Here is a 16,138-nt window from a genome sequence, read left to right as displayed (position 1 = left end):
AGGTCAAAGGTCAGCTTGACTGTGACATCATCATGTTTTAACGTCATATCTCAGGAACAGAAGGGGAGACATTTGGTCAGATACTGAATTGGTGACTGTAATCTTGAAACTGTGCTGATCGTATAGATCTTCTGTGCTGCCAGGTTGAAGCGTCCATGTTTTCACTGACACGGACCTGTTTGTACCCAGTGGTTCAGTAGTTCAGGCTGTAGACAGCAAGTTTGTTGAAGGATGTATTTTCTTTTCCTTTGTATTTAAGGAATTATAAAACACATGGATTATTTGGATTCACATTTTTATTTTAATGAATGTTGTGTTGTTTTGGGATGCCTGGGTTGCAGTCTCAGAACAGTTAAATACGTGTCCCATAAAGTCTGTCAGACGCGAGTTAAGGAAGCACTCTGCCTGTTGCCTGTCTCATTATCTCCGTTCTACTGGCCTCAGGTCACGGCCCTGTCACACTGACAAATGGTTGTTGTCAGGCGTGTTGAGGTGTGTCATGGGAGGAGTCAATAGAAGAGAGTATCTGACTGTATATATGTCACCTTTCAACATCACAGATCATCAGACTGGAAGCTCCAGCTGGAAGTCAACAAGACTCTCACACAACTCAGCTGATCTGCACAACTTCACCAGGTGAGGACAAACTGGGGGGACAGAGACAGAGGGATTTTTTGGAATTGAGCCAGGAGAGAGCAGTGCCGGTAATGTTAAGAGTGGTTTCAAGGCGGGAGAGAAGGATGGAATGGTTGATGGTGTTGAATGCTGCACTCAGTTCAAGTAGTATGAGTATGTTGAGCCAGTAGATAGGGAGGAGTTAATTATTGTTGTGATGAGCGGTGATAAAGTGAGAAGGCAGGCCTTGATAAGATGGGGTGGGATAGGGTCCAGGGTGCAAGTGGCAGCTTTCATTCCCACAATGAGAACGGGTAAGTCTGTGAGGGAGATTGGGGTGAACTGAGAGAGGGTTAGGCGGGTCAAAAAGGAGGTGTGAATGGTTGTCTGTCTCTATGTGTCAGGCCTGTGATAGTCTGGTGACCTGTCCAGGGTGAACCCTGCGTCTCACTCAACGTTTGCTGGTATAGGCTAAGCGGTTACGGAAAATGAATGAACTCTGTAAAACTATCAGCATCAGACTGGTGTCTACAGAGAAATACTGCATTTCTAAGACTGTTGTTCTTTCTGTCTATGATCTTTGTCGTCCTCTCTGGAGGACAGTTGACTCCCAGTGTTATAAACTCTCAACCCATATGACAGAAGGGTGTAAATTAAGTACTGAGTGTTGTGTGGTTACTTTTCCCTACAGGTTGGAGAAATGGCCTCAGAAAAAAGGGAAGTTGCCGCTCTGGGTCGACCCTTTGGCCTAGGAATGCTCTATGATGCTCGCAGAGATGCACTGATCCCAGGTCAGTCTTGACTTAGACTATATATTTACCTGTCACAGCTCTGCTTACAGGAACTTTGAAATCATTTCATGAAGCACAAACATAATGTTAACCTCTTTAACATTCGTACTCAATATAAAAAGAATTGGGAGATGCTTTGTAGTTCCATTTATCAGTTGATCTTTGGAAGACAGGATATTCATGTGGTATCAGTTGATATATCATCTTGCAATAAATAAAAAAAATTGAATCGTCTGTGTAGGTTGTGAGGGGCGTGGCCATTGCAAAATGAAATTTTTCAGCCTTTATTATAGCGCCCCCTTCTGGCTGGATGGCATCATGGGTATTTGCCAAAACATTTCTCAAGAAATTCATTGACCAGTCAACCGAGTGCAAGCAGCGGTGATGGGCAGGGCGGAGGCCAGATCCAGAATTTCTCAATAAGGAAGAGGAAATAGAGCCCCCCTTTTCAGAGTTTTTTTGTTGCACTTTTTATTGGACAAATGTTCGACAAAATCTTAATCATAGGAGAGTATTTATTTTACATACTTTAAAGGAATACTTACACTACACAACAATCATTTGTAAATCAGTTAGTCACACTGTGTGACCTTGAATTCATGAAGAAAACCTCGTTTTCTCACATGCCTCCATCGAAAACAGTGAACGTAGTGATTTATTAGTTAATTTGGATCAATGTTGAACAAAAGCTGAACTATTTCAAGACATCCATTTACACAATCTCACACAACTCATACAGTGTGACCCAGATTTAATTTATCCAGTTTTATGCTCGGGACTTAACAAACAGGACTTCTAGCTAAAAAAACTGAACTGATCTGTGCTCTCTTCAAAGCCTGACTCTAAAACCAAGGTTTTCTTTGTAGTGTTTATCCAGTCCTGAGCACATGAGTGGATAAGTGAGGTTGGGATTATTCTGCGCGAGTTGTGGGACAGTTTGTAAACAGATGTTTTGATATTAGTTTTGTTGATGTTACATATGTTCCCTCAATCAATCAACAAATCAATATGTTTGCTGTTTTCTGTGGAGGCTTGTGAGAAAAACTAAGTTTTCTTCACAAATTCAAGGTCACACAGCACAACTAAGTGATTTACAAATGTTAATTTTTGTGGGTGAAGTATTCCTTTAAAATGTATGTATGTGGAGGGGAAGTATTTTTCTGATTTTAACGGGTGACTGATATTTTCCACTTTCTACAGGTATGACATTGTGGGATGAGAAAACTCTACAAGAGAACACAGTTGAAAAATCCAACCGTAGCAGTGCATTTAATATTTCTGCATCTGACTCCATTCACAAGAAGTCCTCTCTGCTGGATGTTAGCGCTTCTCTGAAGCTCAGTTTCTGCTGTGGACTGATTGAAGTCGGAGGATCTGCCAAGTACCTGAATGATGAGAAGAAATTCAAGAATCAGAGCAGAGTGACATATCAGTACAAAGCTACCACCAACTTCAAAGAGTTGTCAATGATTAACATCATGACCATGGACACCAAACAGATAGATGTCATTAAGAAGAGCGGCGCAACACATGTGGTCACCGGGATCCTGTACGGGGCAAATGCTTTCTTTGTGTTTGACAGTGAGAAGTTAGAAGCCAGCAAGGTTCAGAACGTCCAGGGCAGCATGCAGGTTGTGATAAAGAAGATCCCCTCACTTAGTATGGAGGGAAAAGCTGAAATAAATCTGAATGATGAAGAAAAAGACCTGACCAACAAATTCTCCTGCAAATTCTTCGGAGACTTCATTCTTGAAAGCAACCCAACAACATTTGAAGAGGCAGTGAAGGTCTACGTTCAACTTCCACAGCTACTGGGAGAAAAAGGAGAGAATGCTGTTCCACTGAAGGTCTGGCTGATGCCACTGAAGAATCTGGACACTGAAGCTGCTGAGTTGTCAAGAGAGATCAGCAACCCATTAGTAGGGAGGGTGCAGGATGCTCTGGAAGATTTAAGCAAAACAGGAATCAGATGCAATGATTCTCTGGAAGACAGAGTGGTAGAAAATTTCCCAGTCATTCGAGAAGAATTAAGCCATTTCCAAAAATTGTGCAGTCACTTTGCAACTAACCTCCGACAGACCTTGGTGAAGAAACTTCCCTCCATCCGTGATGGTGAAGCAGATGAGAGCTCAGTAGAAGAACTCTTTGAAGACCGAGACAAGTCGCCATTCAGTCGTGAAAAACTGAGCAAGTGGCTGGATCACAAAGAGAGAGAAATCAGCGTCATCAGATCCTGTGTAGATACCATGGAGGGAGTGAAGATCGTCCAAAATCAGTCAGAGCTGGACAGAGAGGTTCTTGCTCAAGACGTAGAGAATGCTCTGTGCTTTGTTTTCACCTCCATGGAAAGAGGTGATACCTACCTGGATCTGATGGCCACCTACTTAAAGTTACCTACATCAGGAAGTACCACTGAAGAGCCATGGTACTTCTCAGAAGAGATTTACAGCAACATGAGAAACAAAGCCAAAGCTTTCCGTGACCTTGCCAAAGCACAGAAGAACAACAACAGGTTGCGTATTCTCATAGCAACCATAGCAAATGAGAAATACAAAGGGGCAACCATCTATCATTACAGGGAGGGCAATCTGGTCAGTGAAGACTTTACAAAGCTTGACCCCCCTGATGTGGAGACCATCACTGACAGAAGAGATTTGATCTGGTGTAAGTCTTTTTTTCATGCTTTTATTTTAAGGCCTTAAATATGCTGTACTAATAACTGTCTTCCAGAAACCTGTTTGACCTTCAGGATGACTAAATTTAATTGGTCTCTCCTTCAGATGCCACTGATCTCACCCTGGACCCAAACACTGTAAACTGCTACCTCACTCTGTCTGAGGGAGACAAGAAGGCAACAAGCTTAGAACTGCAGTCATACCCTGATCACCCAGAGAGGTTTGNAGATGCCACTGATCTCACCCTGGACCCAAACACTGTAAACTGCTACCTCACTCTGTCTGAGGGAGACAAGAAGGCAACAAGCTTAGAACTGCAGTCATACCCTGATCACCCAGAGAGGTTTGATAAACATACTCAGGTGTTGTGCAAAGAGAGCTTAACTGGCCGCCATTACTGGGAGGTAGAGTGGAGTACTGGCTCCACAGAATCTGTTTATGTTGCTGTTGTATACAAGGGAATTGAAAGAAAAGGGAAAAGTTCAGACAGCCAGTTTGGATTTAATACCATGTCGTGGGCTTTTGGCAAGCACCACGATTCATCTTATCAGCTTGTGAGGGCATATCATAATGGTAAGAAGTGGGAAACTGCTTTTCCCTCTGATGGCTGCGACAAAGTCGGGGTGTATCTGGACTGGCCTGCTGGCACTCTGTCCTACTACAGAGTCTCATCTAACACTCTGCGTCACCTCTACACCTTTCGCACCAAATTCACTGAGCCTGTTTACCCAGGCCTCTGGGTTAAATACCACTGCAACTTTGCGTACCTGTGTCCAGTTCAGTAGAAGCCATGACAAACACTTGTTAGATTGCTGGTCTGTCAGTAGGGATACAGGTTCATATTCAAAGTTTAAGGCGCAACCTAACATCCTATTTGAGCCTATACATCCCTCAAAAATCAAAAAAATGCATTCAAACCCAGAGGGACCAGGAAAATCGATGATGTCATAAAGTGACTTTAAACGTCATTTTCTATTTTTCAGTTCATGTTGATTCGATGCACAGCCTTCTTCTCAAACAGCTCCGTGCTTCACTTTCAGTTTTGCTTGGTACATCACACAATATGTTTTAACTGTTTTCATTTCTATTGTAATTCCTGATACTTAAAGATACAGAGCTTATATTGAATCACAGTTACTTTGTGAACACAAATATGTTGACGCAGAAACTCACAGCTCATGTAAAAGGAAAATGATTGACTTGTTTTGTTGAATTTATCATGTTGATTATGTTGGGACATAAGGTAGATAACACACCTGTTCTTTGATTTAGGATTTGTTCCTTTTCTTCTTAATGCGTAATATTTAAAGGGTTATCTTTTCTGGTTTGTGTTTTTCTGAGTCTTTACTTTAACCCTGACCTCAGGTTCGGTTTAAGACTTTACTGTTTGATGAGAGAGTTGCTGTTAACTCCATTTTGTTAGATGATAAGTACATTGCTGGTGTTTTTAAAGCTGTAGTAATCTGATTTGTCACGTGTTAGTTCATGTTGACTCAATGCACAGCCTTCTTCTTAGACTGTTTTGTTGCGTCACAGCTTCACAATCAGTTTAAACTTTAGTTGCTTGGTAGGTCACAGATATTTTTTGTTGTAACTTTATAATCTAACTCTTGGCACATAGATAGAGCCTTTATTGATACTCAGTTGCTTTGTCTCTTGAAATATAAACTCATAGCTCATGTGTAAAAATTGCAGATCTTGTTTTGTTGGAGAGAGTCTCTGTTAACATCATTTAGTTGCAAACATTTCTGATGTGATGTCAGATTCCTGTAACACTGCAACACCTGTTGGATATGTTCACTGTCTTCTGAAGCAGAATATTCAATAAAGTGGAGACCTGACTTCACCACTGTGTGCTACTTTGTGTTTTCCTGCAGATTACAAAAGGTGACTTTACCAAAGGTTGTAAGCTTCATCATTTCTGACACATCAGCATCTTTTAATGCAAAGAACACAACGAGAGAACATGAACCTTTAGAGAACATTATTCCGTCTTCACAGTATCATAAGGACACTGTGTTCCACTCTGAATATTGACGCTAGTTAGCCCAGCTTGCTAATGTTAGCACTGATTCTCACTAAGTGCTTTTTGTTCACGTTATCTCAACACCAGCTGAGTCAACGGCATCTTCTGAACACACAATGTTGTGTTCTTCACACATTATGCATGTTTCCCATGGGATCAGATGCCACACAGGACAAACTTTTGTCAGACGTTCTTGTAGCTTTAATTTCATTGTTAACAAAATTACAGCAGGTCAAACGTCCTTTTAGAGAACAGCTCATGCACTTTTCACAGTTTGTTGCAGTTTTTAAAACCAAAATCATCAAAAACAATCAATCAAACATCATGAAAAAGGATCAAGACCTTTCAAAGTGTATTACATCAGATAGATAATCATTCATTTAAGTCCAAATCTCTGCTGGTCCCAATCTTCTCTGGCAATTCTGTCGCCCCCTTTTGGTCAGTTGCAGACAAACTGTGGGGACGTGTCAATGGCTGAATTGAAAATATTCACCTAGTTTAGTGATGTTTGGACAAACTGTCATTGATTCATGGTCAGATTTTTCCAAGGTCAGGGATTTGGAACGGTTTGGAATCGATGGTGCCCCCTATTGATTAATTTATAAATAATTTCAAACATGTGGTTCAACATTGTCATGAAACATTTCCTGCAAGTTTTGTGACATTGGACAATATTTCTGTCCATATCTTGGATTCATAGTCTGATTTGTGTTATTTATGCCATGGCAATTGTTTTTTTTTACATTTGTGGCGCCCCCTAGTGGTTGATTTGAATTAATCTTTCAGGGCATGTTTCAGGTGCATATGTGAGCATGTCCCTCAAATTCATTGGTCAACATCTTTAAAACACTATGAGATATCAATAAGCTTTATGCATCTTTTGATAAGCTTGGTTCAATGATGATCCAGGAGGAGATGTCAAAAATGTGTTTTTCAAAAACTTCATTGAGCTGGAGCTGTGATTCCAATTTCAAGTCAACCTGACTTTGAGGGGTGTGGCCTCTTTGAAATTAAATTTTTGGGCCTTAGTTACAGCGCCACCACCAGGCCAACCAGGGCCTCATAACTCACTACAAAAGTTATGATAAATAAGATTAGCAATGAAACCTTGGCGTTGTCTCGGCAGTATTGATGAGGTAAGCTCAAAGTTTTGTATGTGGGGCCCATGTTAAGCTATTTGGATGTTCACAGTGGACATGCCATGGCGCCAAGCTCCACAACTGGCTCGCCATCTGCAGCAACAGTTTCAGCAAGAATCTGGCAAGAAAACACACTGATTATTTATTATTTATATAAAGGATAAATATATATATATATATATATATATATATATATACATACATACATGTACATGTAGAACTTATTTCTTGCCCCCACGATACCTTCTGTGAAATTAGGGTGCAACATCTGGCGCTGAACCGTAACCTGAGTATTCCAGTGGTAACAATAAGCTAACGGTACGCTAATCCTCTTTTGTAGAGTGATTGGGAAATTAAACATGTGAAACACACCACCTGTTACACCTCATACTGGATAATGTGATCAGACCTCTGCCATCTCTGACAGCCATCTCAAAGTGTTGTTTTCCTATGTTAGCCATTCACTCGCCCTGCTACACTAATTTAACAGAGCCCGAGCGAGCTTACAGTTAACAAACTTCTCCTTCTAAAAGATGGTTTATGATGTCTTACAACCCATAAACTGACACTAACACATTCGGCAAACATTTCACTTAGTTCTGTATTAATTTTAGCTCCATGTAAAGTGAATAAACATGATGTTTCCCAGCTAATCATCTGTTTGTCTGCCTTAAAGACGCAGTTTACATTTTTTAAGTGCTGACTTATTAAATCAGAGTTCTACTGAGTGAAACACAAATTTAGCAGCAGACCTCAGTAATATCAGTCATATAAAGCAGTCAGATAAGTAACTTTAGGCATTCATTTTATATGATATGAAAGAGGTAAATCAGTAACACATTCTCAGACTTGATGACTATCATTATAATTCAAGGTATCGTTATTTTAAAACAGGCATATTTCTGATATAAGCCGAGAATGCAGTCAGATGGGGAAAGATATGTAGCTGCTGAGGGACAGATCTGTCGTTCTTCTCTTCTTCAAGTTCTAAATTTAATACTTCTCTGCTTTCAAAACCTTTCTAGTTTTATTATTTTTGAATGCAGCCCTGATGGCGATTAAGACGCCTTGTGGCAATTATAAATGCCAGGTGTTTATTTATAAATGTAAGGCAGTGTCACACGTGTGTAAAACACCTGCTGGTGCTTAGAGCAGTGTCTTGAGCAGTGTCAGGGAAACTGAGGTGAATTATGACCCCTTGGGCAGATGCACCCAATGTCCGCTGACTTAGTGTATTACACTGTAAATGTACATTTCAACTTGCTTTGGCAGTTTCTTGTATATTTCTTCCACTTATTCTGGACTCTTGTAGCATGGGTGATTTATGGCTGTTTTTCAGGTTGGCTTACATTCTTGCTCTGTAGTATAAAAAAATTTAAAATACTACTTCTCTCTACGTTTACTGTTTTCTTTTCACCTTTTACTTTTCCACCTGCTGACTTGTGGAGAGAATCTGGTGTTCCAGAAGTTGTACCAGGGAAGGGTACATATAAAGGGCTGTATATTCATACTACAGTTTCCACTCTATCTTGTTAAAATGCAATTTTCATTTTTAATTGGTTTGATAAAATAATAATTCAAAGAGTGTACAACATTAAAAGCCATGAAAACACCATTAAATACCTGCAATATCATATTTGATTCTCACGTTTTCTAAATGATATCATGGTACAATAAATACACCATTTATAGCTTCAATACAGCAAATAAAATAACTGTAAATCAAATTTAATCTGAACATAACTTTCTCAAATTTGGCAAGATGAAGAGCTCGTGAGTGTGTGTCGCAATCAGTGTTGTGTTAGTTACTGAAAAATAGTAACTAGTTACATTAAAAAGTAACTCAGTTACTTAAACCAAAAGGTAATGCGTTACTGAGAAAAGTAACTTTTTAGTTACTCCCCCCAGGTGCTGCTTCTTTTGTGACGTGATCCATCAGGGTGTTACCTCAGGTCTGTGAGAGGCCTCATTCATCCAGCAGAATCTCATTAATGTATACATTTGATTTTTATAAATACTGAATTACAAACTGCACATTCAGTCAGTCAGTGTTGAACTTGTTCACATGTATTACTTCTGTTATTACTGGGTTCAAAACTTTGATCTCTTACAGGCATCAAATTCTTGAATGATTCTGTCTTCAGTCAAGTATTCTGTTTGCAAATCATTTCAGTATTATGATTATTATTATTTTAGTACATAGAGTCTGACACACTTCAGACTGTTCCTGAAAACAAGCTGGTCGGGCTCGCTGGATAAATCCTCCCGATGATGGAATGAACATGTTAAGAGGATCAGATGAAACATTTTAGCCTCATGAGAGCACACACACAGTTGTATGTCTATCTGGCGCTCCCTACTGGCCAACAGAGAAACAGTTCTCCATGTTCATCTCAGAAGAACATTTATTAAACAAACTATTAAAAATAACTTTTAAATACATAATTAAAATATACTCTTAAATACAATGAAGCAAATGATTAGTAAAGACATAAAAATACAATTTAAATCTTCAGTTCAAACTTCATACAAACTGATAAATAAAACAAAAAGTGCAAATGGCAAATGTGCGTCATGACATAACAATGAATCAACAAAGTCACTGAATCAAGCTGTGAAAATAAAGAAAATAAACAAACAAATGAACAAATACTTTGCAGTATAATCCAAGTCTGATTTATCCAGTTGTATTCTCAGTACTTCCTGAACAGACAGCCCTTTCTGATGCATATTTGCTAATCCTAGGAGAGCGAAGGAATCACTATGCTCCCTATGATTGTCTAGAAATGTTGCTTCATTGGTTGGGTAAGAATGACAGGGTAAGTCAATCAGATGTAGAGTAAGGTGGGCGATTTCTTCCCTATCCAAGGATTCATAAATTTGCCTTTCTGACAGGGAAACAGAAAGTGAAACTAAAGCCCAGGTCAGACCCAAGATTCATGACTAGACAAAACTGTTGTAGAACGTTGCAGCGGTGTGAACTGGCCGGTTTGAGCTCGACTCAAGCCGGCTGATGATGTCACCTGACACTCAAATTGCCGGCGGCTTGTTTTAGAACGTAAAGCACATCCACTGTTTCTACAGCCAATCAGCTTGTAGTGAAGTCAAGTCAAAATGACGACGTGTTCGTTTGCTGCAGCAAGGTGCTCTGTCCTGGGCCAGCCTTCTGTTTCCGTTCTCATGGTGTGCACAGTCCATCTGATGCTGGTTTTGTTTCATCACTGTAGCCAGTATCTCACTATCACTATCCTCATTCAGATTTTAAGAAGCTACGAATTATATTCAGCCACAAAATAATAATAAGATAACAGAAGCACAGAGAGTTGTTGACTAGAGATGATACACCGTCTCATGGTGGTGACTTGGTGTGAACCAGCAGGTTATTAGAACTACTAGTTGCCTGTTTCAACTCGTCTCGTCATGAATCTTTGGTCTGAACTGGGCTTTATCTCCGCTCTCTTTAAAGCCAGGCTCCATCAACAAAAACAGTGATTTTAATTTAAACAATAAAAACGAAACCCTTTAAAATGCCAAACTCACACAATCATCCAAACAAACTAACTGACGGAGGCAACAGTAGACCAGCAGCTCCTGTGTTCAGAGAGGTAAAATTACTGTTTTGTCGGTGGAGTCTGGCTTCGAAGAGAGCATGGAAAAGTTTGACTTTCAGCTCAGTTTTAAACGGTAACGTTTTTGCCAAGTGTTTGTAACCTGATGTTTTGATACAGTTTTGCTGTTGTTAAACGTGGACGCCTTTGACTTCAATTCATCAAGAATTCTCTCTGTTTTTGGGTTCTTCATTCATCGTGGTTCATCAGGTCGTAGCTGCTGCTGCTGGAGTGTGAGCTCCACACTGGAAATAGAGAGGCTGCCTGCCTGCACACACACAGTGACAGGACTAACTGTTGGCATCTCACGGTTAACATTACCGAATGGTTATTTATGGGTTTCATTACAGATTTGAGCTATTTCAGTGTCTGTGTGACTGAGCACATGTTGAACTGACGAAGGAGAGTGGCTCTGAAGGCAGCAGCAGCACAAAGTCTGCTGACCTGGCGGGTAGTTGTGACGGTCTGGGATCACGAAAAACAATGGATAAAGTGCAGATATCATTTGACTGGAGACGTTTTGATATCACCTGGGGCTGGGTTATTTCAGTCAATACCTTAGAGGTATCGCTAAGGAGTTATTACCAACACTTCAGGTGTTCATATTTTCAGTTTTCCATCTAAATGAAGTGCTTTAGATCATTTGAATTTGTTTACGACCTACCTGATCATCTGACTGCTTCTGTTCAGCCAAGTCACCAGAAAATAACACTGGCATTATTTCTGCAAACCACGAATATGTTACATTTGCACATTTCATACAAATCAGATTAATGTTAATTGCGTGACATACTTTGACACTGGGAGGTGGAGGGGACAGTGGATGGCGTGTCACAGAGGCGAGACGTCTGCCAAGCTGCAGACCACTGTCTGAGACCAACAAACAACAACACCAGTGGTGTTTAAGTGACCAGCGAGGGAGGAGCCATGAATCGTGGTTGTTTTCCACCAAGACATCGTCGGCTTCTCCAGCTGTGATTGTGCCACCAAAACTGGGATTCATTTAGCCCAAACGTGATCTTTTCCTCACCACAGCCAAGTGGTTTTTGTGCCAAAACCTAACTGCACATTAATCACAGTGTTGCTGAAACACAACGTCTCAACTAACCACTGCATAATAACATGCACACGTAATGTATCTGTGGTTTGCAGAGACTTAAAATGCCAACATTCTTTCTGGCTTCATTATTTCAGGCAGGACGGGTGGATTTTTGAGGACAACAGCTACTCTTACTGTTCACATACTGACCTGGTACCTAGTGGCAGTTTTCTGAAATGTTCTGCAGTGTGTGTGACCCACTGAAGGAGGAAGTGAAAACATGGAGGTAAACTCTGTGACCGGAGTGTGTTATACTGTGCTAACACTCAGTCAGTTTCAGATTCTTCACTCTACACTCCATGATGTCACAGCAGTAAATCCATCATGCCTTTTTCAAGAGCCTAATCTCCATCTTCAGGTACGTTTTAAGGTTCTCATCGAGGACGTTCTCCTCTATAGCGGCGAGTGCACGGTCGCCGCCGTCGTGGTAGTAGGCCAGCAGCTGCTCTGCGTGTTCGATCCACACGCAGTTATGACAGCCACTCATGCAGCAGTGGGTGGGAGCGGGCGGCGGGCCCTGGTCAGGAGACCAGGTGGAGGTACTGTGGCTGGGTTCAGGTTCAGTGCAGGAGGAGGAGTCAGTCAGTACAGGAGGAGTAGGTGAACCTGGTCCAGAAGAGAAGCGGCGAATGGTACCGCTGTGTTGACCTCTCCTCCACGACTGCACCGTGCAGTTATAGGACTGATGTCTCAGGTGGAGCAGCGAGAGGATGCACAGCTGAAAGACAGCAGGATATGAGCTGGTTAATTATAATGAAACTTTGAAAACATCTTGCTTCCATGCACTTCCCGTTTGTTTCTTCTGTTCTAACAGCTTTGATAAATTCTATTTTCANCTGATCCATTAGAAAGAAAGCTAGCTGGACATGGGTTTTGAAGCCTCTTTGGTCACGGAGCTCCCTCCATCTCTTGAACGCCTGACTGAGGTTTACTCTTGTTTTTCCTCTTCTTTTATCACTCTCCTTTTTGCTCTTCTTTGCCTCCTCACACAGAGGAGCTCCTTTTCTTTTGCTAGGCCGTTTTTCACTTGTCTCCAAACTTAGTCCATCTGCCATTGCGCTCGTGACTCAACTATCTCATGCCCAACTCCTCATAAGGACCAGCTCCAGTCCCTGATTGGCTGACCGACCAGATAACTGTAAATAAATTAAATTTTAATCTGAACATAACTTTCTCAAATTTGGCAAGATGAGGAGCTCGGTGAGTGTGTGTCGCAACCAGTGTTGTGCTAGTTACTGAAAAATAGTAACTAGTTACTGTTACTAGTTACTTCATTAAAAAGTAACTCAGTTAGTAACTCAGTTACTTAAACCAAAAGGTAATGCGTTACTGAGAAAAGTAACTTTTTAGTTACTTTAGTTAGTTACACTTAAAAACTCGACCTAGGACTCTCATCTTGGCTCGCCATCACGCCATGACCTTAACGCACGCGCACTAGTGTCAACCCCCTAACAGATGACTGATATTTTCCACTTTCTACAGGTATGACATTGTGGGATGAGAAAACTCTACAAGAGGACACAGCTGAAAAATCCAACCATAGCAGTGCATTTAATATTTCTACATCTGACTCCATTGAAGACAAGTCCTCTCTGCTGGATGTTAGCGCTTCTCTGAAGCTCAGTTTCTGCAGTGGACTAATTGAAGTCGGAGGATCTGCCAAGTATCTGAATGATGAGAAGAAATTCAAGAATCAGAGCAGAGTGACGTGTCAGTACAAAGCTACCACCAACTTCAAAGAGTTGTCATTGATTAACATCATAACCATAGACAACACACCCAGGGTACGTTAGACGTCATATGCGGACGTGGTCCATGACCAAACGTGGACATGTGACGAGGTCGGAGTGAGGATGAGTTGCCCATCCACAGCAGTACATTGCTTAGCTTCTGTGGTGGTACTCCAGCCTGCTTCACCAAACTGGGGGTGTGCCAACCTCCACCTACTGTAGGTGATAGATTGGCGATGGAAAAGTTCCTCCCACAGCTCCACTTTTATTCTTTTAAACACCTCACAGAACTCAGTTGACTCTGTGTTTGATTCACGTGGTCTGCTGTAGTTTTCATTTTCTGTGACAATATCACACACTGGCATGACGCAAAGTGACACCTTGCAGCGTTGGCACCAGCCGTAATCTGTCTCCAGTGTTTTCCATCACGTGGTGTCGTTGGGTGCAGCGTTCTGCATATGACCGTTAGTAATCCTCAGGTCAAAGAATAACTGTGTGTGGCTGGAGCTGCCCACCGTGTAATCACTATTACCAGACTACTGCTGACTAAGTGAGGAGAGATCAGGGTCACCGTCACCTCAGAAAGTGTGAGATGTTCAGACGCCAGGCTGGGTTCACCTCAGCTGACTGAAAGACGTCATTCAAATGACAGATCTGAACGTGCTGCTTCTTTTCTGACGTGATCCATCAGGGTGTTACCTCAGGTCTGTGAGAGGCCTCATTCATCCAGCAGAATCTCATTAATGTATACATTTGATTTTTATAAATACTGAATTACAAACTGCACATTCAGTCAGTCAGTGTTGAACTTGTTCACATGTATTACTTCTGTTATTACTGGGTTCAAAACTTTGATCTCTTACAGGCATCAAATTCTTGAATGATTCTGTCTTCAGTCAAGTATTCTGTTTGCAAATCATTTCAGTATTATGATTATTATTATTCTAGTACATAGAGTCTGACACAATGAACATGTTAAGAGGATCAGATGAAACATTTTATCCTCATGAGAGCACACACACAGTTGTATGTCTATCTGGCGCTCCCTACTGGCCAACAGAGAAACAGTTCTCCATGTTCTTGTCAGAACCTGCAGTATCATATTTGATTCTCACGTTTTCAAAATGATATCATGGTACAATAAATACACCATTTATAGCTTCAATCCAGCAAATAAAATAACTAACTAAATCAAATTTTAATCTGAAAAATAACTTTCTCAAATTTGGCAAGATGAGGAGCTCGGTGAGTGTGTGTCGCAACAATGAGGCAGCCATGTTGAATTTGATCAATTAGAGTCCTACTTCCTGCACTGTGCTGATGGTTCAGTAGAGAGCGGGGTTGGTCAGGTAATTATTGGTGTTGTTGATGACGTCTCAGAAACTCATGTTATCAAATACAAATGAAGCTCAGTTGAAGTTCATTCAGGATGCTTCTCTCCCTCTCAGCTGAAGTCAGTTTAACAGGCTTTATTGGTAGGACATTAATATGTGTTGCCGAAACACAAAAACAATTCAAATGCAGTGAATGAAAAGTGATAACACATGTAACATTAGTCAACACAGCAAAATAGGTCAATACATTGGTGAGCAAAATACAAAACTATATGTACAGTATGCACGTTTATAAGTATACGCATCTCATATGTGTTTACCTATAAACATGTTTTATGTTTGTGTGTGAAAACAAACAAACAAATATGATGTAGAGGAGTAAATCAAAAAAGAATACTGTGAGCTGTAAGAAGGAGATGAACTGCGGCTCTTATGTGTTGCTGTTGTGTGTGTGTGTGTGTGTGTGTGTGTGTGTAGCTTTATGTAATACATGTAATCCATACATACAATATACATAAAGCCTTTGATGTTTGGAAGTTAAAAGTTGAAGACGAAATCCTGAAGTTGGAAAAAGCCTCAATTTTTCACTCTCGTCGTACGGACGGGTTCATTTTGGCAATTTTTAAAGAACACACCTTCCAAACCAACATTTCCTTTAAAACTCACTAAAAGTTATCTCCAAAAATTATCACTGAAATGATCGGCAAAATTTGGAATTTTGGCAAAATTGTTGAAGGAATGTTTTCTTTAAAAGTCTGCAGTGAAATAAATACAAAATACAGCCATTTAAATGTATACGCCCCTCCTCTGAGCCAAAGTAAAAAACATGAGTTCCTCCTAAGTGCTTAAAAAATGATTTGACATGCCTCCCTCTTTCTGCAACAACCCCTTCTCTCTCATAGATGATGAACAATCCCTTAGAGTAATGGGCGAGGTAATGCATTGTGTCAATCAGGGTCCTCACAAGGATAGATGTATGAGAATATGTGTGTGTGTGTGCGTGCGCGCGCATGTGACAAAATGTGGTCCTGGAGACGTGACTGTGACCTCATCACAAAAGTTTAGAAATTTGCTTTATTAGGGTCCACCAGGACACTATTGTATTCCTAGGAATTCTTTCT

The 16,138-nt window shown here is 40.7% G+C and overlaps 2 protein-coding genes across 3 annotated transcripts in view; both read left to right on the top strand.

The window, feature by feature from the left end:
• Positions 1-16,138, top strand: part of rnf213b (ring finger protein 213b) — a 528,456-nt gene that overhangs the window by 415,523 nt on the left and 96,795 nt on the right. The gene's annotated exons all lie outside the window — the stretch shown is intronic.
• LOC126399428 (stonustoxin subunit beta-like) lies at positions 525-5,915 on the top strand. The gene is made up of 4 exons (XM_050059374.1): positions 525-636; positions 1,307-1,406; positions 2,607-4,070; positions 4,310-5,915. Exons 2-4 carry the CDS (start codon positions 1,316-1,318, stop codon positions 4,864-4,866), a joined length of 2,112 nt encoding a protein of 703 aa, XP_049915331.1. The 5' UTR covers positions 525-636; positions 1,307-1,315; the 3' UTR covers positions 4,867-5,915.

The sequence above is a fragment of the Epinephelus moara genome, chromosome 13 (assembly GCF_006386435.1).
Source record: "Epinephelus moara isolate mb chromosome 13, YSFRI_EMoa_1.0, whole genome shotgun sequence".
Lineage (NCBI taxonomy): Eukaryota > Metazoa > Chordata > Actinopteri > Perciformes > Serranidae > Epinephelus > Epinephelus moara.
The sequence above is the reverse complement of the archived record's forward strand: the minus strand, read 5'-3'. Positions and strand labels throughout refer to the sequence as shown.